Source organism: Lagenorhynchus albirostris, chromosome 3, assembly GCF_949774975.1.
Source record: "Lagenorhynchus albirostris chromosome 3, mLagAlb1.1, whole genome shotgun sequence".
Taxonomy (NCBI): domain Eukaryota; kingdom Metazoa; phylum Chordata; class Mammalia; order Artiodactyla; family Delphinidae; genus Lagenorhynchus; species Lagenorhynchus albirostris.
In genome coordinates, this window is record NC_083097.1 from 66,008,419 (window position 1) to 66,036,185 (window position 27,767).

Sequence of the window (27,767 nt, forward strand, 5' to 3'; positions counted from 1 at the left end):
TAGAGAGAGGTCATTTCTTTGTATTCTCTTGTCAAAATTAAACAATAGAAGTAGTGATGATGACTGAACAAAACACCTGATACTGTGTTGCGGACCTCTAGAAATTGTGCAAACTGAACAGACTCTGCATGAGTTTTGAAATCTATTTTCAAAGTTGGATTAAGTATTAGAATGGTAACAAAAAGAGATCATAAATCAAGTGGATATTTATTATAGTGTGCATCAGGTATCAGTGATTTGGCTGTGAGAACAAGGTAAAGACAGATAAATTATAATATAAAGGACAATTAGATTATCCAGGGGTGACAAGAAAAGTAAAATTTAAAAAGCAGCTGTTGGTTTTAGTTATTTTCCCAGAGCCAAGAAACTGGATTAGCTGATCACTAGATACTGAGAATTTCATTCCCACACCCTTCACAGCATTAGGCATTATCAAACTTTTTAATTCTGTAGGGAAAGAAGCCAAACACTGGCACTTCCCAAAACACTAGGGAAAACATTTTTTTTAATAGTGTTTGGCCGTATTCACTAGGTTTGCTCCCCTCCTCAGCATCTCCAGCTCACCTGAGGGCCGTGGAGCTCACAACCCCTCCCCAGACCTTCCTGGGACTCTGACCCAAACCCTAGGTAAAATGAAACATGTCTACACCCCACTCAAAAATAGATTTGTAAACTCAGCCACTCAGGGAGGTCTAATTTCACATTTCATTTTGGCAGAGGGTTTTCTGGGATAATTGCCTCCAATACAGTCTAAACAACTTTGCTATTAATGGAAATCGAAGCAGAACTGAGAAGGAGATTAGAATTCATTTAGATGGCAATATTCTGTTTTGTTTTGTTTAATCAATGGTCCAAGAGAGCTTTCCCATTGATACAGCTTTAAAAATACTTTAATCATATGCACAGTAACTAGAATAATGGATGGCGCATAGTCTAGGAAATCCTCTTTCTCATTATTTCTGTGAGCATAGTTTCATTTTTTTCCTGTATATATCATTTTTTCCTCTATATCCTATAAAAATAATCAAGATAATAGTATAATAGGATGATAACCTATAGGAACAGTACATATGCTAAAATTCACTTATAGAAAAAATTTATTTTAAATATTTTACAATTTCTACTTCTCATTTTACTGCAAAACAAAAGACTTCTATGATTATCCTAAAAATATACTTATCCCTTAGTTTTGTAATGAGATACCCAAGTGTTTCATGTACATTGGTAGTATCATCTGTTTACAAAGGCATATACCTTTCCATTAATTTTCAAGGATTTTTCATAAGTTATGTCTGTCAGCTACTCTGTTAACAAAAAATATCGTCTTATGCTGTCTCTATCTCTCTGGTTTCTATCCACATCAACCTAAGCCTGGAAACCAGTCATTCCAAAATTATTTAGTCTGCTAGTCTCTAGACAACAAATTATTTCAGTTAGTTACCATTTGACAATAATAGGGAAACTAAGCTGAAAAGTAACTACCAGTTTAATCAGCCAATATACCAATGTGAATTTTACAAAAGTCACAGTTGTACTTGGGATACTGTGTTAATTTATTTAGAATGTTAACAGGTCTTATCCTTGCCCCAGCCTAACAGATGTAAGAGAGAAACAGTAAGATGTCTGCATCAATGCTTTTTTTTTTTTAAGTACATAAGATGGGGTTGGCTTTTGCTATCCCTGCAGCTTTTTATGCAGCTGGAAGAAGGAAAATACAGTTTTTATTATTCTAGGAAGAATAAAATACGCTCTAGTAAATGGGATCTATTTGACATGAGGTAGTCACCTTAAGAAGGTAAAGATTTTGATTGACTCAAGATAATATACCTACTGTCACCATTTAAATTCAAAAACAAACCCACTCTGTAAAAACAGACTAAAAATCATTTGAAAATAGAATTATTGGGAACTCACAAGATTGATTTGGTCCCGGGTCATCAACTATAATGGGATCTCTCCCCACTTTTTGCTACTTTCACAGATAAGATGGGAGCCCTTCAGGTGATTTTTTATGAAGTTGCTTCCTAGAACAATGTAGAACAGAATAGTCTTTCTTGACATGTAGGCATTTCCTATTCTATTCCCTACTACGATCTAATTCCAAAGTCAATATTCCCTTTTTGCAGTGAGGCTGGAAATGTTTCTGCCTCATAATCAAACTACCACATAGTTGAGCTTATTGTACTTTTAGAAATTGTGACTTTACTTGCTTTCAGCCAGATTCTCTTGTTACTAATAGGCAGTTTTCCTCCAAATTCCATTTTATTTATTCATGATAGAATCTGTGTCTAATTTTTTAAGTATGATTGAAATAAATTAAGTAATCCTTCTAACCAGGCGTGAGCCATTTCACATTTAATATTCTTTATGGGAAAATCCGTTTTGTATCTATATATTCTATTAATACCACGTTTTCCACTCTTCCATTTTGAACTACAATATGGTTTATTTCTTGAAGTTTGGCTTTGACAAGTGTAATTTTGTCATTGCATAACATTAGTTTTTAGTACTGTACATTTCGTTTGGTCTTATAGCAAGTAATTCTTGCCAGAAAGCATCTCATAATCTATGTCTTAAAGAGTGTAGAAAGAAATAGAAAATCTTAAGAAGAAACATATTAAACATCCCTTGACAGTTTGAAACTAACAAGCCCCTTTCCTTAATCACTTTCCTCCATTACCAGAGGCTTGGTAAGGAACTCTTATTGCTATTCCATGGATATGTGTTTCACAACTAACAATACACTGTATTTTTTTAATCAGTAGATTTTTAAAATAATTAACAGCATAACTCTGTATGTTAATCAGAGATGAAAAGCTCATCGTGAATATAGCTTGAAAATGCTCTTTCAGGGGAACGATTGCTACCTGTTTTTAATTTGTATGTTCTGCTTATTGAGGTAAAATTACCATAAAGTAAAATTCATGATTCTTAGTTGTATAGTGCTATGAATTTTGACAAACAAACAATAAAGCTAGGAAATATTTCCATCATCCCAAAAAGTATCTTCACGCCTGTTTGTAGTCTGTACTGTCTTCCCACACTTAGCCCTGGCAACACTGATCCGTCCCAATTTTTGCTTTTTCTGGAATGTCATATAAAATCATGTGGTATGTAGCCATTTTTGAGTCTGTCTTCTTTCACGTAGCATAATGCCTTTGAGATTCTTCCATGTAGAACTGTGTCAATATTTCATTGCTTTTAATAAGTAGCACTCCATATGTGGATGTATCATGATTATTTATCTATTCACCTTATAAATTCTCCCACTATTAATTATATTATTATTGTTGTTATTATTATTTGGCTATTATTTTAAAGTACTTATTATGTGCCAAGTACCATGGCAAACTTTTTACGTAATTTGCATGATTTAATGCTTCAAATTATAGCACAGTGTTTTTTTTAACAACAGAGTCAGACTTTAGGTTTGACTCCTATCTCCTCCACTTATTAGTTTTATGGCCTTGGGAAGTTACTTAACACCCTTTAATTTTACACAACTATGCAAAGGTGATGATAATACTACTACTTCACAGGGCTGTTGTAAAGATTAAATGGGTTAATACCTATAAGTACCTGTAAGAGTGTTTGACTCCTAGTGTTCAGTAAATATCAGTTATATTTATATTTTGTAGGGGTTAGTCCCCAATTTGAAGAGGAGACAAGCTCAGAAAAGTTCAGACTTCCTCAAAATCACATGATAACTAAAGTGGAAGATCCAAGATTTTAATCCAGCTTTATCTGACTCCAAACTAGGTACCTCTTCCATGACAAGACATTACTTATTGTCAAATTGAAATCACTGGATCTTTCTCTGATATTATGGCAAACTAGACATTCTGAGATCCACTAAAATGTAAAATGCTGAATTATGAATATACATATTTTTTCTAGTGCACACAAAAATGAGATGAAAATTATAAGAATCTTCAAGACCAAAACAGCAAGCTGAAGCCAAAGCAGGCACCTTGCTACAAGCAGTAAACAAACTGAAAAATTGTGCTGCCCTGAGATAAACATGCTGATTGAATGCAGCCACTGAAGGACTACATTAGGCCCTGAGCACCCAGGGGTAGTACCCCCTGCTCTCATTAGAAATAAACACAAATCCTCTCTGGAGGAAGGTCCTCAGATTTTGCAAGGAACGAGTCATTTTAATATTATCAAACTTTTCTGGCAAAGTGAATGGGAGAACACTCCCAACTCATTCTATAAAGCTAACATAACCTCAGTTCTGGAACCAAAAAAAAAAAGTAACAGCTCGACACAGAAAATTACAGACCCATATTATTCCTGAATATAGGTGGAAAAGAAAAATCCTGACTGGTATTAAAAAACTAAATCTAGCAATGCATATTTTAAGCATAAAAAATATATGATGAAAAAGTTGGGTTTATTTCCAGAAGGAATAATTATAATGTATCACATTAGTAGATAAAAGGAGAAAAAACATATGATCAACTCAATTGGTGCATAGAAATTTAATGAAATTCACCACCCAAACATAACATTTCCTTGAAAATTAGGATTTATAGGAATTTCCTTACAGACCTAACAAGAGCTCATGAGAAATAGAAGCATTTTTTCAGATCAAGATTCCCACGATCACTACTTCAATTCAATATTGTATTGGAGATCCTAGCCAATGCATGTAGAGCACAAAAAGAAATAAAATGTATAGATCTTAGAAAGAAAGTTTTCAATACTCATAGTTCCTATGACTGACTACATAGACAATCTAAAAGCAATCTACAATTGAATTTTATACACTAGCATCAAATAATTAGAAAAAAAATAATTAGAAAATGTAATTCAAAACATACAATGATTAGGGGCTTCCCTGGTGGTGCAGTGGTTGAGAGTCCACCTGGCAATGCAGGGGACACGGGTTCGTGCCCCGGTCCAGGAAGATCCCACATGCCGCGGAGCGGCTAGTCTCGTGAGCCATGGCCGCTGAGCCTGCGCGTCCGGAGCCTGTGCTCCGCAATGGGAGAGGCCACAACAGTGAGAGGCCCGTGTGCTGCAAAAAAAAAAAAAAAAGAAGGATTAAATTATTAAAAGGTGGAGCAAATTTTAAACTTTGAAGGATAGGAAGATTCACTATCATAAAAATTTCAGTTCTCTCAAAATTGCCTGTAGATTCACTACATTTATAATTAATATCCCAACAAAATTTTGGCAAGTTGTTTCTGAAATTTACACAGAAGAACAAAAGGCTAAGAATAGCCAAACGTAGTGCTGAAGAAGAATAAAATGGGGGAACTTTCTATACCAAATATTGTGACTTGTAATAGAAGAAGATAAGTAGTAAAGTATGATATTGACACTGACATAGACAGTTGTGTAAACTAGAGTCTAACAGTACACTCATGCTTATATACAGATTTTGTATGCGACTAAGTAGTAATATAGTTCACTAGGGAAAAGATCAACTATTTACTAGGACAGTTGGTTTTCTCTTTGAAAAATAATGAAATTTAATTCCCTCGTCACACCTCCATGAAAATAAATTTCCAGTGGATTAAAAATGTGAATATAAAGGGCAATAGTTTAAAATTTTGGAAGAAAACACAGGAAAATATTTTTAAGGTCTGGAGGAAGAGTTTCTTAAATAAGGCTGAAAGAGTGTAACCCATAGAAGAAAAGCTATATTAATTTCACCACATTAAAATAAAGAGCTTCTGTTCAAAAGATATCATAAGGAAAATGACAAACTACATACCGAGATAAAATATTTGTAACCTATATAATTGGGAAAGAATTTGTGTTCTCCTCCTAAATCAGCAAAGTAAAAGGCAGACAGCATTAGAAAAATGGGCCAAAGACTTAAGCAAGCATTCCAGAGAAGATATGCACAAATAGCTTTCAAACATGAAAATATGGTCACCTTCATTATTGCTTCATAAAACACATTAATGACAAAGGGGGAACAAGAAACTTTATAGTAGAGAAGCATGGCAGACACTACCTTGTGATCAAAGTGAACAGCATCAGTAATGGTACAAACTGAAATGATACACCACCTGAGCAGATGCTATAAGAAGAGCACAGCAGCACTTCTGTCATTGTCCTGCCAAAGGTCCATAACTTGAATCAAACCACGAGAAAAAAATCAGGCAAATTCATATTGAGTACATTCTACAATATAACTGGCCAATAATTGTCAAAATTACCTCAAGAAATGACTGAGGTACTGAGAAAGGAGTCTAAAGAGATGTGATTACTAAAGTAATGTGTGATTTTGGACTGGATCCTTTTGTTAGAAAGGATATTGTTGGGACTCTTGGAACCTAAATGGAGACTGAGGATTAGATGGCAGTAATGTGTCAGTGCTGATTTTCTGATTTTTATGGTTATATTGTGGTTAAGTAGGAAAATGTTTACAAGGACATTTGTGCTCACCAAATACTCACTAAAGTAGTGAGGTAGCAGAGGCAACACATTGGCAACTTATTTTCAAATAATACTGTTCCTTCAACTTTTTCTTTCAACCTCAAAAATAAAATTCTTTTAACATGCTACAGAGAGGTACCATTTAACATCGTTTTGGCAAAAATTTAAAGATGGTATCAAGTGTTGGAGAGGAATTGATCAACAGGAACTCTTAAACACTGCTAATAGGAATGAAAATTAGATCAAACACTTGGAAAAACAATTTGTTCTGTAAAAAGGTTAAAACATTCACATACAGTATGACCTAGAAATTTAGATTCTAGACATATTACCAAAGAGAAATTCTAGTGTTATGTGCTCTAAAAATTTCATATACGAATGTTCATAGCAGTGTTGTTTGTATTAGATAGATAGATAGATAATAGATAGATAGATAGATAGATAATGTGTGTACATACACAACTATAATATGTATACATATGTATATAAAATCACACAATATAATATACAACAGTGAAATGAATGAGATGGAGGAATCATAGTTACTTAATGTTGAGTGAAAGAAGCAAGTCACAGAAGGCTAGCAATAGTGTGATTCCATTTTTATAAAGCTCAAAAATAAAGTAGGATTTATACATTATTTAGGAATCTGTACATGTGTAATAAAACTCTCCTTTTATGGCAAAGGAATGATTAACACATAATATAGGATACAGTTATAACTCTGTGGGGAGGCCAGGGGATAAGGTTGGGGAAGGAGCATGTTGGATGTAACAATATTGGTAATTTTGTATTCTTAAATTAAGCTGTAACAATGCATTAGTTTGATTTATTATGATGATTTTTATATGTATTTATATAGTATGTATCAAATATTACATAAAACTATTTTTAAGTTATTGAAAACACTGAGTAATTTAAGGTAACAGGTTTGAGTTTTCCCTTTTGATGCTGGAGAGAAAGGGGAAGACACAGCAAATCAATCTGCCAGGACATTTTTGACTATGTAGTCAAACAATAAAAGAAAACCCTGGGGCTAAAGCATTAAAATACAGCTCAGTATTATGTCCCAAGTGCCCAGGTTATTTGAGAATACTTACAACTGTTTCTACCTCAGCCTTAAACTACAACAGGGATGGTTGGGTACAATATTCTAGATACCTTTGATGCTGTGTGCCCACCTCGTATATAGTTTCCTAACCAAAGTGTTCCATAGAAGTATACTTTGGCATGCTGATTTTCTTTGTTTTAAAGTGTCCCCTCGAAAAAGAAAATTAAACTCTTAAAAGGCTTTGCTGTTAACTAGAGAGGTCCATCTCTACTTGTCAGATGGTGCTCTGACACATGAAGAAAACAAGCAATCGATTATGTAAATAGGTAGACAGCTTTATGAAACACAGACTAGTGACCCTTGGAGCTCAGAGAATCAATGTTGTAAAACATAGATGATTCTGACAGCTTTTACATGGGTTTTGTTTATCTCCAACGAATCCATATATATTGAATCAACATTTAAACTATATGCAAAAGAAAACATTTGTAGTAGTTTAATACTGAGCTCACATTCTGAGGTACTGTACATGAATACTTACCCTAACAATCATTAATTAGATCTATAGGAGTTGTACGGCCACTAAACATTTTATTCTCTGTTGAAGTAAAATCCTTTGAAAAGGAGAGGATATAATGTAAACTTTATTGGCACAATCTTTACTAATAAAATGCAGCAATAGACATCTGTCCCAAAGATATTTGACTGAACACATATAATCATCACTTACCTCACCACAAGGATAATATAGCAAAGCAGCAGAAGAAGAGTTTATATTTTAACATCTCAAAGTACCCATTTTTGTATTTTCCACTACTTCAGGATGGATAGTACCATATGGCTTCCACATAAGTGAACCTGTTACCAATAAACTAGGACCAATGTGTAATTACATTTTCAGTGATTCATCTGTGAAACACCCTGGGTTATTTTACATGGAAGCATCTGGTTCACATGTGTACAGTGGTTATTCTGTGGTGATTGACATCTGTATTCTTCTAATAAAATCCCAGTCTCCCAGATGTGAGCCATTGCCTTCTTTCTTATACAGACAAAACCTGCGTTTGAAAAATCCTTACCTCAACCCTGAATATGAACACTTCAGCCTTCTACACACACACACACACACACACACACACACACACACACACACACACACACACACACACACTTGCACTGTGACTAGAACATAATGTAAATATTTCATGCAGTGTATTTCAATTGTTGAACAGATGTATGTGAGCACCTTTATCTCTTTCTATGTTTGTTTATACCATGACATCTGTTTTAGATTTTAAGGTCAAAGAGGGCAGTGACCATGTCAATTGACTATTATGCAGACAATGTCCAGTAAAGCATAATTCACTCTCAAATGTTTATTAAGTATTTGTCCATTAAGATGGTGATGTTAAGGACTTTAAGGAAAAATAGAGCTTATAATCTGACTGTAAACACCTTTTTGCACTTTAAGAAATATTTGCTGTAAATGGCCCTGCTTTCAATTTCACACATTATAATTAACCAGGTAACACATAAAGCTATGTTGTTTTGAGCAGAATTAGTTTACTTTATGTTAGAATAATTCTGTAGTGATGCGTGATATGAGATTTCAAAGAGGCAGAGTTCAGGGCAAGTTTCATGAAGGTGTAGAATTTTAGCTGAGCCTTCAACATTAAGTAGAATGTGGGCATGTAATAATGAAGGAAAAGACATCTGAGGCAAAGGGAAAAAGGGAAAGAGGCACTGGTTAAAAGCATGGAAGAGGCCAGCAGGCCTGGGTTCAAGTCTTGCATTGGCCATTTATGAATTGTGAGAACTTGGGTGAGTTGCTCAAATATCTAAACTTTTGGTTTCCCATCTGGAAAACAGAGACCATACAGGACATAAGATTATCGTGACAATTACATGAATCAGGAGTTTAACACAGTACCTGGCATAAGGAGAACATTTAACAAGTGTTAGCTGTTGTTCTCAGTGATAGATTAGCAACTTTGAATAGACTTTCAACAGAATTTTGAATATTGAATTTGAAAAAAAACAAGACAGGGAGGGCAGCTTCAGACTGTGTTGGAAGATCTAAAACTTCCAGGTGGGATTCTTATTTGTACCAAGAAAGGTCAAGTTTCTCTTCTAAAAAAGTTGTCTTTTTCTGTCTTAAATTATTCTCTTCAGTTACATATGTGGCAGAGTGACATCAGAGCATGATTATGTATACTTGAATTAAAATATCAATATCTCAATGAATAAAAAACTTTTCAATGAGTTGTCACCTTTGTTTTTTGTCTTTTTACTTATCCTCTGCACACAAGGCTCAGAAACATTGTATGCTCTGACTCTCCCTGAATTCTGTGAAAAAACTCTTTGCCTTATCTCCAAATTGATAATAACCATTTATTTCACGTTTCAGAAAGAGAGTTTGGCCCACACGTCAACTAGCAAACACAAAACACTTATCTTCTGTGATAGGTCAGATGACCTAATCTAATTTCCCCAAGGAAAATAAATAAAAATAGCAGTCAGTATATAATATTTATGCAGTCCACCTCTGAAGTCCAATAGCAAAACCTTTTGACTTAGAAGCAAAGTGAGGGTGGTCTTCAATGAGAAACATAAAGAATTTCTAACTATTTTCTATGTTGGTAATATTTTATTTATTTTATTTTAATGAGTACTCTCTTCACTTTCCCAGGTTTTTTTTTCTTTTTTTAATAAATTTATTTATTTATTTATTTTTGGCTGCATTGTGTCTTCATTGCCGCGCGCAGGCTTTCTCTAGTTGCGGTGAGCAGGGGCTACTCTTCATTGTAGTGTGAGGGGCTTCTCATTGTGGTGGCTTCTCTTGTTGCGGAGCACAGGCTTTAGGAGCATGGGCTTCAGTAGTTGTGGCTCATGGGCTCTAGAGTGCAGGCTCAGTAGTTGTGGCACATGGACTTAGTTGCTCCGTGGCATGTGGGATCTTACCAGACTAGGGCTCGAACCCATGTTCCCTGTATCAGCAGGCGGATTCTTAACCACTGCGCCACCAGGGAAGTCCCACTTTCCCAGGTTTTAATCACTATTTTTTTCCAGGTTTATATGTGTTGTTACTGTGTTTGTTCTTAACATAGAACTTTCATCTAAAAATAATTTAATTTCCAGGTAGTTAAAATACATATATGTTACTTTCTTCGTTGTGAGCTGTACTTTTCCCCTTAGCATTCCTAAGAGTAAGAAATTTCAGGAACTATAGTCTTATAGTCAACCATTTTCAATTAGAATTAAATAGACCTGTTGTCTTAACATTACTTAGAAAGAGTATATTTAAGGATGTTCATTGAAATGTAATTTACAACAAGTATTTAAATTATTTCTAGTATTTGTCTATGGATCAAGATTAGTTATAATTTTAAGGTAGCTCAGTGTGATGGAATACTGTGAGGCCATTAAAAATGATTATGTAGACCCATAATTCTTGACAAAGAGCGGTATTCCTCAATTAATTTTTAAGAAAAATATAATAAAAAGTACTTTTCATAGTAATTTTAAAAAGACTTTGTATATATAATATCTTGTATATAAATTCAAAAAAGAAATACACTAAAATATCAACAGGTGAATAGACAGAGGATAATCTTTATTTTATTCTATTTTGATGAAATTTTTGAAGTCTTTGTAATAGGCATATATATTACCTTATATACCCCCAAATAAATAATTTTTTGTTGCTTGCATCTACTAGGATTGTTACAGGATTTTAGAATTTCTATATTTGAAGGCTAAGTCTTCTTAAGAAATGATTAGGAAACTTCATTATTTCTTTTTACCAAATGTTTAAGAAGTAACAATTTCATGCTAAGGAATTTTTTTTTATTATGATTCAACACCCAAAATAAGTTAGGGAGAGAAGGTTATACAGAAAATTTAGATTCATAACTTTGGATGAAACCTAAAAGTTACACTAGTCTCTTCTATCCTGAAAATACAATACTAGAATTTTGGACCTATAAGGGAAATTCAGATGTGGAAATAGCCTTTTAACCCCATCCGACCTAAATGTTGGCTATTTGGATTGGGTTTGTCTGGATAGTGTCTATCATTATTTTAATAAAATTCTCATGAGTATAAATAAATGTTTCCCTTAAATACTCAGTGTTCTGGGCTTCCCTGGTGGCGCAGTGGTTGAGAGTCCGCCTGCCGATGCAGGGGACACGGGTTCGTGCCCCGGTCCGGGAAGATCCCACATGCCGCAGAGCGGCTGAGCCCGTGAGCCATGGCCGCTGGGCCTGCGCGTCCGGAGCCTGTGCTCCGCAACGGGAGAGGCCACAACAGTGAGAGGCCCGCGTACTGCAAAAAACAAAACAAAAAAGAAAAAAAAATATTCAGTGTTCTGATACAGCAATCAATTCCATTTTCTTTATGAGAAAAGTTGCTTAAGGAAAGAAAACAGTCATTGCTATTGTGAGTAAAAATTACTTTTAATCGTTAATAATCAAGTATCTCTTCAAGAGTTATGGGAAATTACCATGTAGTAAACATCAAAATGTGTAACATGTTAATTTTTATGTGTACAACTGCAAATACAAATAAACCTTCCATAAGCACAGATGTGTTCCTGACACCTAGATTTGGAAAGTAAAATATTTTTTTAATCTTATAAATCAATACTTTGTACATACTTCATCACACATGTTATATTTAATTATTCAAATACATTTTTGTTCAACTGGACTGTGAGATTTTCAAAGTCTGGGATTATGTTTTATTTGTTCATCTCAGAAGCTGGCACAGTGCCTTATACTGAGAAAATATTGCTTGAAGTAAGGAATGTATGAAAAACAGATTCTTATAATTATGTTGACCACTAGTTCTCATCATTAATACTTTCTAATAGTTTGTCTATATCATAGGCTAAATAGTCTTAGTGGAACAATCTGAGAAAATCTATTACTTATAACATTTCTAAAAAATGTATCCTGAGTTTGTTTAAAAACAAACTCTATTAAGAACAATTCTTTCCTAAGTGGTAAATCTCCTATATGTGGTTAAACTATACAAAGATAAGCATGGTTCCTGCCTTCTGGAAACTTAATACTCTTAAAAATGGAATTTTTAGGTGGTCCTTCTAGTCACTTCCAAATTTCTTAGTTATAGAAAAGTGTCCAGTGATAGATTAGGAAATGTCAAATATCTTTCTTCTTTTGCAGTATGATAAGCGGGCCTATTTTTACAGAAAGCAGTAAAAGAATGCACTGTAGACAGCAATTTAAATGAATTAAGATTTAAGATTTTCTCTGATTACCCATCCACAGAGGCCTAGTAACATTTTGAGGGGACTTTGGAGGTTATATATATTTTAAGGGAAATTATGATCAGACTGTAGAATCTAGCTGAATATTTTCCATGCATGGTTATAGCCTGTTCAATTTTCATGGTTGTCTTTTGGGGCTGCATGTGAATTTATGGGTGACAGCTTTCCTAATTCCAAACAAGTGTTAGAATTTCTTGGTTTAACATTTAATTTCTGTTTATGGTTTCTGATTTTTGAAATCTGATTCTTCTTCTTCATTGGTCATTGAAGGTGAGATTGTTGGTGGTAATTCCATGTTGCTAACAGGGGTCACATTTCTTCTCAGAATAAAGGATGTTTGGAGATGAAGATTTTATTTCACTTCTGACTTTTACTTGCATTAGTAATGAAAGTGTGATTGCTTCTTGCTGTTGTTGTTTCTCAATAACCAGATAGAAGAGGTTTAAATTAACTAACACTCCTAAAGCTTAAGTAATAATAATAATAACTTAATGAAACTTACGTTAATAGAAAATCCAACTACCTAGATCCTTCTAGTAGTTGGGTTCTGAGTGCGTGTTTATTTAGAAGTTGACCAGCATTTGCTAGTGAGGCTTTTAGCCATGAGGATTGAAACACCAATCATTTAACCATAGATCCCCCTTCCCAAACATTCCAGTGAAGTGGAGTATAACTAAACTAATGGTATTGTGTGAACTTGTAAGCATATAAATTTATAAACATCCAAAACTACTTGGAAAAGTAAATAATTTAAGTTACTTCATGATGGAAAGTGAGCTAACTAGTGGCCAGCAAAAGTTGTCAGAAATTAAAATTTCCTTGCTGAAGTATAAATTTTATGTGATTGCATTTCTAAAAATCTGTATAGTTGCCCTTCTGATCTGGAATGGTTTTTATTCTGTGTAAATTGTATATGAAACTAGCTATAGCTTTTTCATACTCAGCTCTTAGAGAAAAAAGGCAAACACCCTCAATAAGACACTTCTTAGTCAGTTTCAGTGCACATAGTTCATTATTCTAGGAATTGTGCCAGATTCTGAGAGAAACGGTAATTCTAAATCATAGTCCTTGTTCTCTGATTGCTTACAGTATAAGTGACAAAGATGTGCAGAATTAAACTCTGAGGTTGATATCCTTCCATTGAGAAGTGGTTTCTATATCCCCTCCCCTTGTATCTAGGTGGGCTTTTGACTCTTTTGTAAACAGTAGAATGCAGGAGAAGTGATGCTCTGTGATTTGCAGAGAGGCTAAGTCAACAAAGGCACCTCATGCTTACAGCCCTAAGCTTTCATGTAAAAAGTCTGACTATCCTAGGCCGCCAGGCTGTAAGGAAGCCAAGCCACTGAAGAGTCTCCAGGAGCCAGTCCTACTCTTTCAAGGTTCCCAGCCAAGCACCAGATATGAGTGAATGAGCTTTTCAGAGGATTCCAGCTCCCAGCCATCATGTCAGCCCCAGTTTTTCTGGTATCCCCAGTTAAGGCCCGGATACCATGGCACAATGACAAACCATCCTCACTGTGCCCTGTGAGATTCATGGAAAGTACGAACATAATAAAATTGTCATTGTTTTGTGCCACTAAGTTTAGGGTCGTTTATTACACAGCAATAGGTATAGGAACAAAGAGCTGCTTGATTTAAGATGTACTATGGGAGAATAGGAGATAATTAATTCCTCTGCCTAGGAGGGTTTCCCAGAAGCAGTGACATCTGAACTTGGCTTTTAATGATGAGTAGGAGCCTGCTAAGTAAAGAAGGCAGGAGAAAGAGTCCTCATGCTGAGGGAACTGTATGGAAAAGAATGGCAATGAAGACAGAATGATGCATTTGGTGGATGACAAGAAGTTTGGTGTGGAAGAGCATTGGATAGCTAGAACCAGAAAGGCAGACGTGAAGCTAGAAATTTTGTGATTTTTTTTTTTTTTTTGCTATGCCAAGGGAGTTTCAACTACAGCCTTGTAGGAGTACAAAGTAATAATCAGACTTGTGTTGTAGAAAGCATTTGCAGCAGTTGGAAGATGGGCTGAAGGAGAAAACAATAAAAGGCAAGGAGAAATGTCAATAATTGTACAGTTCAGATGGCAGACGATCAAAGCTGAGATATATAGCTTTCTTACAGTAGCAAAATAAGGTCAGTTAGGTAACAGTGGTTATTTAAATTGCTGATCAGTTATTTACTGAATGTGTCTGTTCCAGCCTTAATAATTAAGTGCTACAGCCAGTCCTGCATTTTGGCAAATCAAACCAATGCCTTTACAAGACACTGATCTCATTACATTTGTTAATGATAGTTCAGTGCCATGTAAAAGCTTCCTCCACTATGAATTTTGGAGAATTATGACTAAATAATATTATTTTTAAGACATAGATTGCAATGGGACATTTAAACGAATGAGAACAAACTGTACCAGTTAATACACTAATGGAACCATATGTAGCACTTACTCTGCTTCCTCAAAATAAACATTAGTTCAGTAAAAAATCTTGAAAAAAATGGTAATTTATGTAATCATAAAGATATCACAATGAGAAAGGTATATAGTGCACTTAGTAAAGATAGTTATCTAAACATAACACACAACTGCAGTCAACATCTTTTTGTGTGGATTGGATTGCAGTTTAGCAGTGACATTTGAACTTTTATTGAAATCATAAAACCATACATGTAATAAACTTTTCCAGGGCAAAAAGGTTAGATAGGTCTTTCTCCAGTCATTCTGAGCATATAGACTGAATCCTCCATGGCTTATACTGCCTTATCTCACAGTGACTTGCCACCAGTTGTGAGGTATAGTGATTTGTTTTAAAAACATTCTATACAACTTGGTTTTACTTTACACTTTGGTTATATTTTTAAAGTCAACTGAAAAATGTAATCTTTTTAATTCAAAATCAAAATCCACAGAATTTTGTAGATTGTTTCCATCTGCCTTCTTGCAGTGCTCTGACTCCTTTCTGGCATGTTTCTTTAAGACAGAACATCTCCCAGAATTTGAGCAGAGACTGTCTTTACATTTGCCAATAATACCACATTGAGTTAGTATGCTTTGTGAAGAGATGGTTTTTGTTTGTTCATTTTATGTATCAGTTATATGATACTCATTTTATCTAAAAGTTCTATGATGTTGGTGGTGTTACAAAGTAGTCTGTCTTCTTTAAAATGTCTGACTGCCACATGATCCTTGGTCACCCATTCCATGAAAAGCTAGGAAAATATTCAGGAAGGATTTGGGGCAGACTGATACTCAACAAATCAAAAGGGAAAGAGATAGGTAGGCCACAGCACAGGATGGCACTGATGAGAGGTTTGCTGCTTTGTGAGCCAAGGAATTAATTAGAGTGGGTAGTTTTGAGAACACTAAGAATCAAGTCCACTAGCAAGGACTAAAATAATGGAAAAATCTGTTAATTAAAATAGAAACTGAATTCTCTTACTATAAAACAAAAGACAGTGGAGCTTTAAGAGAGAGAGAGAGGGAGAGAGAGAGAGAGAAGGCAAGGGAGGAGAAGGAGAAGCCTAACAAAGCAGAGTATTTATTTGCCGGGAAACTACATTCATTCTTATTTATTTACAGGTCAAAAAAAAAAAATTACCAGTGAAAAAATTCACCAAGTATTTCCCTGAAGAGAAAAAGCAAGTGCTTTTCAAGTGTTAAAAAGGAGGTTTACTGGTGGTTAGGCTAATTAAGGATCAAAACTCCGTTCTGAATAGGACAGAATGAGTCCATACATCAGTACATAATTAGTTTAAAAAAAAAGTCCCATTGTTTATTGGTCCAGAATAAGTGTGAGCAATTGAGCAATTGTTTAGGTTCAGTTTGGGTCTGGTGTATGAAGGTCACTGAAAGTGCGTGGTCTGGACACACTACAATAATTTGCAGGACCAGTGTAAAATGAAAATGCAGAGCCCTTTTGTTCAAAATTATTAAGAATTTCAAGACAGTGACAACAGAACATTAAAGCAGGGATGAGGCCCCTCTAAGCTTGTGGCCTTGGGTGACTGACAGCATAGTAACACACCCATGAAGGTAGCATTGTCTGTGGAGCCTCACTCGTTAGAGCTGTCATAGTGAAACAGTCTCTGTGTTATCCCCTAGACAAGGGTTGTAGTTAGTGTATGTTCAGGGGAGCTCAGCCGCTCAGGGTTACCTCTGCCTTGGACCGTTTGTTTGTTCACTTTATATCCCAAGCATCTTGCACAGTCTCTGACCCTCGGTAAGCACTCAGTAAATAGTAGACACGGTAGGTGATGGATGATGTAGTTGACAGCCTATCTCAATGATTCTGGTTCAGTTCTTCTCTAGATAAGAAGCCCCAGTGTGGATTCTTTTGAGTTTCAGGTCATATTGCACAGACTTTGCAGATGCCTCCTCCAGCCAGCTTGAAGGTTTCTTTTAACTCTGGGCCTTGTGGGTCCTGCTCTTACTCAAAGCCTGTTTCTCTGTTAAGTGATCCTGAAACATTTAAACTGATAGATTACAGTTGAGCCCTAACCAAGTTAAGGCTGGAGCAGTAGGCAGAATACTGCGTTCCCCAGCCCCTGCCACCAAAAAAAGGATGTCAAAGTCTTAATTCCTGGAACCTGAGACTATGTTAGAGCACATGGCAAAAGGACATTAAGGTTGCAGATGGATTAAAGTTGCTAATTAGCTGACCATAAAAGTAGCTAAATTATCCTAGATTATCCGGGTGGGTGCATTGTATCACAAAGGAAGAGAGAGGCAGAAGGAGAGTCAGAGAAAGATGTGACAAAGGAAGCTGGCTCAGAGTGATGTGATGTGAGAAGGTGTCCACCTGCCATTGCTGGCTTTGAAGATGGAGGAGGGGAGTAGCCTCTGGAAGTTTCTCCGCTAGAGCTTCCAGAGAGGAGCACAGCTCTGCCAACACCTGCATTTTAGCCCAGTGAGGCGTGGGTCAGATTGCTGACCTCCAGAACTGTAAGATAATGAATTTGTGTTGTTTTAAGCTGCTATGTTATGGTAATTTGTTACAGCAGCAGCAGGAAACCAACAGCTGGTTCCACATTGTGGTGAAACTATCACTCCTGGTTCCTGGTTCATTAGAAGTCACTAACCTCCATGGCTGGGTATTATTTTCTGCCCATGTTTTTTACACTTCTCTTGGTAGCCTGAAGTAGAGTTCTTTTTTTTTTTTTTTTTTTCTGTGTTTTTATTTTCCTTCTTTGGACCACTACATTTTTGGGTTCAGGCTAGTAGGTATTATATTCTCAGGAAAGCAAGCAATGCAGGCTGTTCTAGAAACACTTGTTTCTTGGGATATTAGTAATTGAGAGATAGTGAGAAAAGAGGCTTTGACTGCCAAATTCATTTGTAAAACTGAGGATAAACAAGCTATTTTTTTCTTAAAGCACTTTAAAAAGATATAATCTGTGTATAAATTGTTTTTTTAATCTCAACAGTTTAAGAGACTATCCAGCAAAAATTATCCCTGGTCTTCAGCCAAAACTCCTCTCTCCAGAGTCGGCCATTGCTGGTTTCTTGTGAATCCTTCCAGAGATATTCTGATATTCTATATACATATAAATGCACACATACACACACACATATAAATTTGTACATATATTTGTGTGTGTGTGTATATATATATATATATATATATATATATACACACTCTAATTTTCTACACACACTCTCCTGCACCTTGCTTTTGTTTTACTTAATAATTTAACAAGTTTATGGAATGACTTTAATAGCTTTAAATGTATAATATGCACATGAAACACTTAGAGGACTTAATGGATAAAAATAAATACTTTCCAAACATTTTAGACTGCAGATTTTATTTTTTAGAGTGTCTCATGGAATTACTTTTTCAGACATACTGCACAGCACCAAGTTGCCTTTCTCTGCAGTAGAAATAAGAATTAGTGACTCCCATATACTGCTATAGTAAGAAGGGTATGGATTTCGGAGTGAGGGAAACCTAGGCTAATACCCTGGCTTCACTGTTGACTTGCCTGCCTGCTCACGTTCATGTTTACTGGCTGTGTGGCTTTGGGCAGGTTGCTTAACTTTATTGAGGCTTCTTGTTAATACTGTCTACTTCATTCATTCAATCATTTGTTCATTAATTAATACATGCAATCATTGGAACGTTTATGAGCCAGGTCGTATAAAGCAGAGTCATTCTACTTGAGAAGCTTCTAATCTAGTGAGGGAGGCTTCATTTGTAGCACACCAAGTAGCAAAGAGCAATGGCCTATCTTAAAAATAAAGTTGTGGAAAATAATTTTTTATTAAGATGACAGTTTTCTGCTTTTATGCGCACAGATCACCAGTAGCAAATGTCACCTATACAGTTTCAAAACTTGCAAGGGATGCGGGAAGTTTAACATAGGGTTTTTCAGGTATTGAGTTTTTAAAGCATGTATGGGCTTTGATATTGCTGATCTAATGAATTACCACAGTAATGTTATTTATCTAAATAAAGTAGAGTAAGAATGACAAAATCTTCCAATTTATTATTATGAAATTCCTACATAAATTCTGGCATCCTTGTGGATTATGGACATATTGATCCTAATGTTTGTAACTTTAAATGTTAACTTGGATAGAACTAGAGAATCTTATTTTCAAACCCATAATATGAATATTTTACAGGGAAATTTTATAATTATTCTTTCCCAATATCTATAAAGCACGTAAGTGCATTTTAACATTGTATATTTACTCTTCATAATTCTCTATTCTATGTTTTATTCAAAATTACTTATTTCAAAAGCCTATTTCTATTTTATTCTTGTTCTTGATAAAGTTAAACAGCAAAAGAATATTCATTAAAAAAAATTTAGGAATTTAGTTGAAAATAACTAACACAATTTATTTATTTGCCATTTTGGTTACCAGAAAGAAAGTTTCAACTTCTTTTCATTTTCTCAGACTAGTGAAATGCTGTCTAGGCCTATTGAATTCCAGACAATGTTTAGAATTCACTTGTTTACTGAATCCTGATGACTTCAGTCTGTTAATTTATTTAGGAGATGCTTTTGGTTTTTATATGGTCAACTAGAAATGTGTAGCTATTTTCCCATTTATTCAAAGTTCAAATATTTTTTTAAATACTAAAATTTAATTTGAAAATACAGTGGTAATGTTGGTGATGTCAAATCTTTAAGCCCATTATTTATAACTTTTCCATTTAAAAGGTGTTTCTCTAATTGAGTTTGTTCCATAATGAGAACTCTGTTAAGGCCAGTTCGATAGCTGTCTAGTTATTTAATAGTAACAAGCACATAATACTCTGACTTGGCTGTTTTTGTGGTCATTTTGATGAAGGTTTGATTTGTTACATCCTAAAAAACAAACCATTAGATATTTGGCTTTTATTATTACCAAATAATGTATGTCTCAACCAATGTTCAGGTCTGTTTCTCTCCTAATACATTGCCCTTACCTCATCTCTCATCTTCATCTCTTGCCACACATCTGACCTCTACCCCAGTCCCAGGGGAAAGTCAGAGGTGAGGTGGATAGATGCCAGGGAAGTTGCTAGTAAAACAAAGCTCTCTTTCTCTCTCTCTTTTTGTCTCTATCTGTCTCTGTCTCTCTCTCCCACTCTGTCTCTCTATCTATCTATCTATATACATATATATATATAAAATATATTTTATCCTAATGTGAGAGAAAGAGCTACTTAAAAATGCTCTGCTTTGGTGGCCAGGCAGGAGTTGACCATTGACCATTTTGCTAGATTTTTGCTCTGACGGCTGCAGTCCAAGGGTTTAAGACTTTCTTCCTCCCAAAGAAAACATTCCCTGTTCTTCTTGTCTGTAACGAATCACAAGCACAGCAGCATCCTTCCAGCTTATTCTTCTCAGCTCCAGATAATTCTTAGTGGGTGAAAATAATTTACCTAACATGCGTTTACAGATTCAGCAGTCAAAGTTGTATAGAAAGCCAGCATTTGGGTGGCAAATGGGAGTAGCACAAGCTGTGGGCACACAAAATAAACTTGGTTCTTGGCTGCCACAACAACTCTCTTCCCTGGTTCTCCCCATATCTCTTGAATCATTCTATTTCAGTCTCCTTTTATTCATTTCTCTCTCTTTCCATCTGCCCCTGTAATTTTAACATTTCCCAGGATTCTATATTAAACGTTTTTTCTCTGGTAGACTCTCTCTGGGAGTTTCTTCAACTCATTTGAAGATCTCTTCAACTCATTTGTCTTTAGTGGCCAGTAGTAATGGTAGTGACTGCTATCTCTGTACATGTAGTCCAGTCATCTCTCCTGAGCTCTACATCTATACAAGCATTTACCTACTCAACATCTATATCCATTTAGATATCCTGCGGTCACTTCAGAGTCACCCGTTATATCTGAAATGGAACCCTTTATGCATAGTACTCAACCTGCCCCTTCTGTAAAACCATCTTCACAGTTGCCAAAGTTACAAGACTCAGAAATCTGAGAGCATTGTCTTGGAAGAGCAAATAAGATCCAGAACTATTATGTACATACACAGATACACACACACACACACAAACACACACACACACACACATCAGTGTTCAAAGAGTAATATTATATAGTTTTGCATGTTTTTGACTTAAATAGAATCATATTGTGTATTATTTTGTGCCTTGCTTTTTTGTTTGTTTGTTTGTGTTTTTGTTTTTTGTGGTACGTGGGCCTGTCACTGCTGTGGTCTCTCCCGTTGCGGGGCACAGGCTCCGGACGTGCAGGCTCAGTGGCCATGGCTCACGGGCCCAGCCGCTCTGCGGGATGTGGGATCTTCCCGGACCGGGGCACGAACCCGTGTCCCCTGCATCGGCAGGCGGACTCTCAACCACTGCGCCACCAGGGAAGCCCTGTGCCTTGCTTTTTTGCTCACCATCATGTTTGAGATTCGTGCATGTGTGTAGCTGCATCATAGTCCATGGTGTGAAAATTCCATAATTTACTTGCCCATCCTGTGGAGAGACATTTGGGTAGTTTTCAGTTTTTCACTATTATAAATAATGCACCTGTGAACATTTGTGCACATATCTCCTGACACACATATGCAAATATTTCCTGGAGTATGTAACTAGAAGTGGAATTCCTAGTTATAAGTACATAAATCTTCATGTACATGGACAGTTATTGCCAAATTGTTATCTAAAGTAGTTTCAAATGTTTATACTCCAGCCAGTAGTAATTCATCTTGTCATTTCATGTTCTCTGTGATCTTTGCTATTGTTGGACATTTTCATTTTTGCTAATCTGGTATAAAATACTTCATACTGGTTTTTATTTGTACTTTCTTGGTTTCTAATGAAGTTGAGCTAATTATCATATGCTTATTTGCCCTCACTGTTCCCTCTTCTTGGAAGTTCCTGAAGTCTTTGGCATATATTTTTTAATAATGTTGGGGTTTTAAAAATCGTTTGTAGGAATTCTTTAGATAATCCTTTGTTAGTAGCATATGTTGCAGTATTTCCTCTCAGTTTGGGACTTGTCTTTTCACTGTCTTTAAGATGTCTATTGATGAATGGGAGTACTTACTTCTAATCCTTCTAATGTAATTGAATTTATCTATCTTTACCTTTATGGTTTCACTTTCCGCCTTAAAAAAACTTTCTATCCTAAGATCCTAAAGAAATTCTCCTCTATTTTCTTCTAAATGCTTTAAAATTTTGCCTTTTCTCATTTAAATGTTTAATTCACCTGGAATTGAATTGTATGTGTAGGTAGAGATATAGTTAAGCCACATACAAATTGACTTTTGGTTTTTGACTTTAGAACCATTGTTTGTGTCATAGTCAAAGGAAAATGATTTTTCAAGTGTCACAGTGCCATCAATCATTACACCTTTTCCTGGACCTCTCAGTCTGCTCAGACTGGCACCTTGACATTTTTCAGAAATATTATTTTCAAAATATGTTATAAAATGCAAGTAATTCACTCCAAACAATACTAATGATTCTCATTTACATAAGAAAAGGTCGATACTCCAGCCATGGTAATACCAATATTAAACGTGGCTGAGAAAATGTCTTTACAAAATGAGCCAATAACTGGAAATAATCATTTTAAAAGATGCTGATAATTTAACTCTCAGTAAGTTAGAAGTCAATCATTCATTCTAACATTTTAGAGAAACTTTCCCAGGGTGAGATATTTCTTTTGACAAATCTAACTTCTGATCTACACTATTTACTGTTAATTAGATGGTGGTAATGCAATTTTGATTCAAGTTATAGAGTGTGTGTGTGTGTGTGTGTGTGTGTGTGTGTGTTTTAATGCAGTGTGAAATCAAGTAATAAAACATAAAACTCTGCAAATTATCGAGACTATAAGCCATTTTTTAATAAGGCTGTCATCTGGAGAAGTTTCATTTATTCACTTTATTTGAAAAATCCTTATACTTTAGCCTTTAACTCTACAAAGACAATTTCTTATTCTCTCATTAACCTTTCCTTTTTAATTCACCTTTTTTCATTTATTCCACAGGTATTTATTGAGAGCCTGTATTTTGCAAAGTAGTCTATTTGAGTATAACTGTCTCAGAATTTAGGGACTGAAAGAACTTCCAAGATCATTTATAGTAACCTTAACTTTCTACAGCTTAAATCAAGACAGAGATCCAGAAAGGTGCTGCCACCTGACCAAAATCTTAATGTTGTGAAGCATAAATAAAGATTGCCTAACCTTGGATTCAGGATTCTTCCTTTTGAACCATGTTGTCCATAAGAACTATCTAAAAGTCTACTTGAATCCTATATACTGATGTAATATTTATAGAAATTCCTAAAGGGATATATCACTGTGAACAAATTATATTACACAGTCATTGCCTTAAAGCTACTTATAAAATGTTTAGGGTGAAAAAACATATTTGAAAAAAATTAGAGAAAGTAAAAAGCTTAGCTGAAAGATTCCTTAGGGCAGAAATTATGTGTTACCTTTATCACATTTGTTATATTTCCCTAACACAATGAGCTGATCATAGTACATACTTAAATATTGATTAAAGGCAAAACTAGTATTGAAATATTGGGTGCAGACATTCGGTACTTTAAATGATTAGAGAAAATGAAAATCAGCTTCAATGTGGAAAGTTTAAAAAAAATGGAAAAAAAAAAGTCTTCATGGAAGATTTAGAATTTATAGTGGTCCATAACTAGTGGTTGTAACTTAGTTAGAAAGAGAGGAACTCCCAAGTTTCAAGTTGCTTCTTTAGCTCACTTTCTATTAAGACTTCAGGTACAGGTTTCTGAGTTATTTGCTTTCAAATTTCACCTCTAAGCGTGAATGCTTGGAATAAGCATGCTCGTGAAAAAATAATATGATAAATATACTAAGATATAGGTATAAGGTTATTGATCATTGTGCTGTTTATAAGAGCATTAAGAAATGGAACCAACCCAAATAGTCATCAGTGTATTCTTAGTATAAACAAATTAAAATTAATGAGTATAGATCTAAATATATTTTTCAACATGCAAAGACATTTCTAATATATTTTAGAGTAAAGACATCAAGCTGCAAAATTATATATATAATCTCATATTTGTAAAAAATAAGACATGAAAATACAAATGATATAAAGTAGGATGATGGACATTTTAACTTTCTTCATGTTTTTCAGGAGTTTTATAAAGTCTTACAATAAACATTTATTACTTATAAAAATGATTAAACTATTTTTTTGGTTGTGGGGAGAGTTTTAAATTTACTCTGTTGACTTACCACAGATATGAAAGCTGTAGAACAATGATCTCCATTCATGGAACAGCTTTCATTGAACACCTATTATGTACTAGACACTAAGAACAAAAGAGTCAAAATCTATATCTTAGGCTCCCCATGACTTTAGAAAAAGATGGGAATCTTAAATGGAGAACCAGGGATCTATGCCCTTCAGACTTGTCACTTCAGAGTGGTCCTTTTGTCATATGCTGATTTTTTTTTTAACTAAATTGATCACTCTTTGTGTTCTGGTTGTACAGTGTCTAGATGACGAATGAAATTACAGAGGTTTTTCCGTATCTGGCTTTTTAATTGAAATAATTCAATTCTGTCTTTTGCTAGGAGGAGAAAAAGCAATTCTAAGATGTATAATGTGTTTTGAGTTGACATTGAAAACTTATACATGTAATAATTATACTTCTGTACTGTATCATTTTCTCCTTCTATGGAATATATTTTTAGATATTTAATTACATGTTACAGTAATTATGTCAGTATTTATTGTTAATTTTAGCATTGAAACTCCCAGAGGGTAGTACTTGTCATCTTGACAATGCATTAATGCATAGCACCTCCGCATTCCTGTGAGGGTTATGTTATCTGAACTTGGCTTGCTCAGGATAAGACAGAACATGTCCCAGGCCTAGTAGCAGCCAACCATGGTTAATTGTATGCAGTCATGAGGCCAAGGAGGACCCTGTGGTGGATTCATTTTTAATAATCTGTGCAACTAAGTATGGGTGCAGGCTTTTGGAAGTACTCATAATCTAAACATAACATTTGGGGATCTTTAGTTGATTAGTCTTTTAAATTAAAGAAACTATTAGCAGGAGCTCTTTTGTAATTTATGCAATATTAGGAGCTAATAATAATATTTTCCAAATGTTTTGTGGGAATTTACAAGCACTTTCATTTATAACATCTCATTTAATCTTTAGACCACCTCTGAGGTGAGGCAACAGAAGTCCGGTTAGGTTAAATGACTTGCCTAAAGTCACATGGCTAATAAGAAATAGACCTAGATTTAAACCTTATGTGTCTTGACTTCAAGTCCTATTCTTTTTGTGTGTGTGTGTGGCTGTGTTGGGTCTTCATCCCTGCGCGCAGGCTTTCTCTACTTGCGTCGAGCAGAGACTACTCTTCGTTGTGGTGCACAGGCGGTGCATTGCGGTGGCTTCTCTTGTTGCGGAGCATGGGCTCTAGGCGCATGGGCTTCAGTAGTTGTGGCATGCGGGCTCAGTAGTTGTGGCTCACGGACTCTAGAGCACAGGCTCAGTAGTTGTGGCACACGGGCTTAGTCGTTCCACGGCATGTGGGGTCTTCCCAGACCAGGGATCAAACCCGTGTCCCCTGCATTGGCAGGTGGTTTCTTAACCACTGACCCACCAGGGAGGTCCCTCAAGTCCTATTCTTTTTTAGCTGTACCAAACTGCTATGATTCTTCTGCCTTTGTAGTTGGAAATATGGGCATTTTACTGAGTATTACTGGGTTGATTCAGACCAGGTTTATACAAGGGTATAAATATACATTCCTAGGGTCTTCTTCTGACTGAGCTCTGTTACCCTCCAGCTCACCAGTTTTGAAACACCAATTATCCGTTAGTGATCATGCCTTTTATCCTAGGACTCAGAGAACATTTACATAAATATAGAGATCAGTCCATTGATGTAGTAACTACAGTACTGAAACTGAATAAATTTACTTACTAAATGAAGATATGTAGATTCACTAAAAGAATGGACCAACAGCATTTCATCAGCAACTGCTAAAAACATGAAGTCATTATATACACACTTACAATCAAATGACCACTAAAAGAAATTTATGTGATCAGAACTTCCTGCTGTTGAGATTCAAATGAATGTTAATAGTTAGAACTTAAGGGAGCCAAGGAAAGTGTAAATTGTGATGGAATTATTAAAGAAATGGCTTGAGAATTCTTCAGTATCTTGGCATAAAAGTACAGTACAGAGGATATTTTATTTCTTGACCTTAATTATGAATATTGTTGTAGGCCCTTGAATTTTCGTTAGCTCAGAATAGAGGCAGATTAATTCCAAAGCAGTTAAAGAAATTAAATGCCTTTCATCTCTCTTTATGTTAATGCAGCAGTTTGGAAGCCGGGTTTAACTTTTATTTCACTTATGTATCTCTTAATTTTCTTTTACTCTGTATGTAGTTTTTCAAAATAAAATTGTCTTGATTTTTTCTTTTTACTCCAGGCTTGATCCTCCACTACCTGAGATGCTGAAAAAGGATCACAGCCCAGCTGAAAACATGTCTTTAGAAACTCTAAGAAACAGTAGTCCAGGAGACCTCTTTGATGAGATTTAATTGTCTCAAAAAGTACTTTGATGTTCACAAGACTGTGTTTTCTATTCATTTCCTTAAATGACAAAAGAAAAATTTCAACTCAGCAGCAGCTCTTAGTGTGCTTTACAATGTAATTACATACACACTGAGCTGAAACCATTATGCAAAATGGATTACACATGTATATGAAGATATGATTTGATGACAGTAGTGCATTATTCTAAACTATTCATTCAGCATGCCTAGAATTAGATAAAATCTCAGACCTTTTTGTTGCAAAGGTCACATTTACCTTATTCAGTTCACACATATTATATGTAGTAGCTATCTATTCTGTCTCAGAAGATTTTGAAAATAGGACAAAGAAAATGTCTACAAATTCTTTTTTGAATAGTCATATTCTGAACACTGATGTTTGAGCATTTTAATTTGTGGAATGATGTGTAAAATCTATTTTTAGTTTGTACACAAACAACCTGAAAATCTGATGATAAAACTTTTGATTGAAGATTTTGTGTCCTTAATAAAAGACGTTATTTAGTTAAACTTTTTCCTGCAATATAGTAACAGGTCTTTATAGAGTATATATTAATATAAATGTAACCCTGTTTTGTATCAAAGAGTGTTTTTCAGAGATTGTTGATAAAAGGTTTATCTTATAGGTACAAGGGCCCTCTTTGAAGACAAGGACCTTTTCGTATCCACTTATCTATCCCCATTTACATCTGGCACAGATTTGTTTTTTAAATATTCATCATTTCTACTTCCTGACCTCTCATTCACTTCTATCCAGCTGAACATCCATTCCCTCCATGCCACTCAAGTTAACAGTGACCACCATGTTGCTAGTTGGTCCTTTCTCAGTCCTCATCTTACTAAGCCTCTCAGGGAAACATTTGACAGCCAATCACTTCTCCTTAAGAAACATTTTCTTCACTTGACTTTTGCAGTAACATATGCTGTTTGTATTTCTCTCCCATTCTGGCCACTAATGTTTTAGACCTCTTGGCTGAGTCCTTCTCCTTGTCCAA

At 35.2% G+C, this 27,767-nt stretch overlaps 1 protein-coding gene across 2 annotated transcripts in view; it reads left to right on the forward strand.

Annotated features, from left to right (window-relative positions):
• Positions 1 to 27,174, forward strand: part of XRCC4 (X-ray repair cross complementing 4) — a 268,679-nt gene extending 241,505 nt beyond the window's left edge. For both annotated transcript variants that reach the window (XM_060146142.1, XM_060146143.1), the window contains exon 8: positions 26,646 to 27,174. In XM_060146142.1, the coding sequence (XP_060002125.1) occupies positions 26,646 to 26,757 (112 nt within the window). In that variant the 3' untranslated portion in view covers positions 26,758 to 27,174. The remainder of the gene's footprint in view (positions 1 to 26,645) is intronic.
• Positions 27,175 to 27,767: the final 593 nt, after the last annotated feature.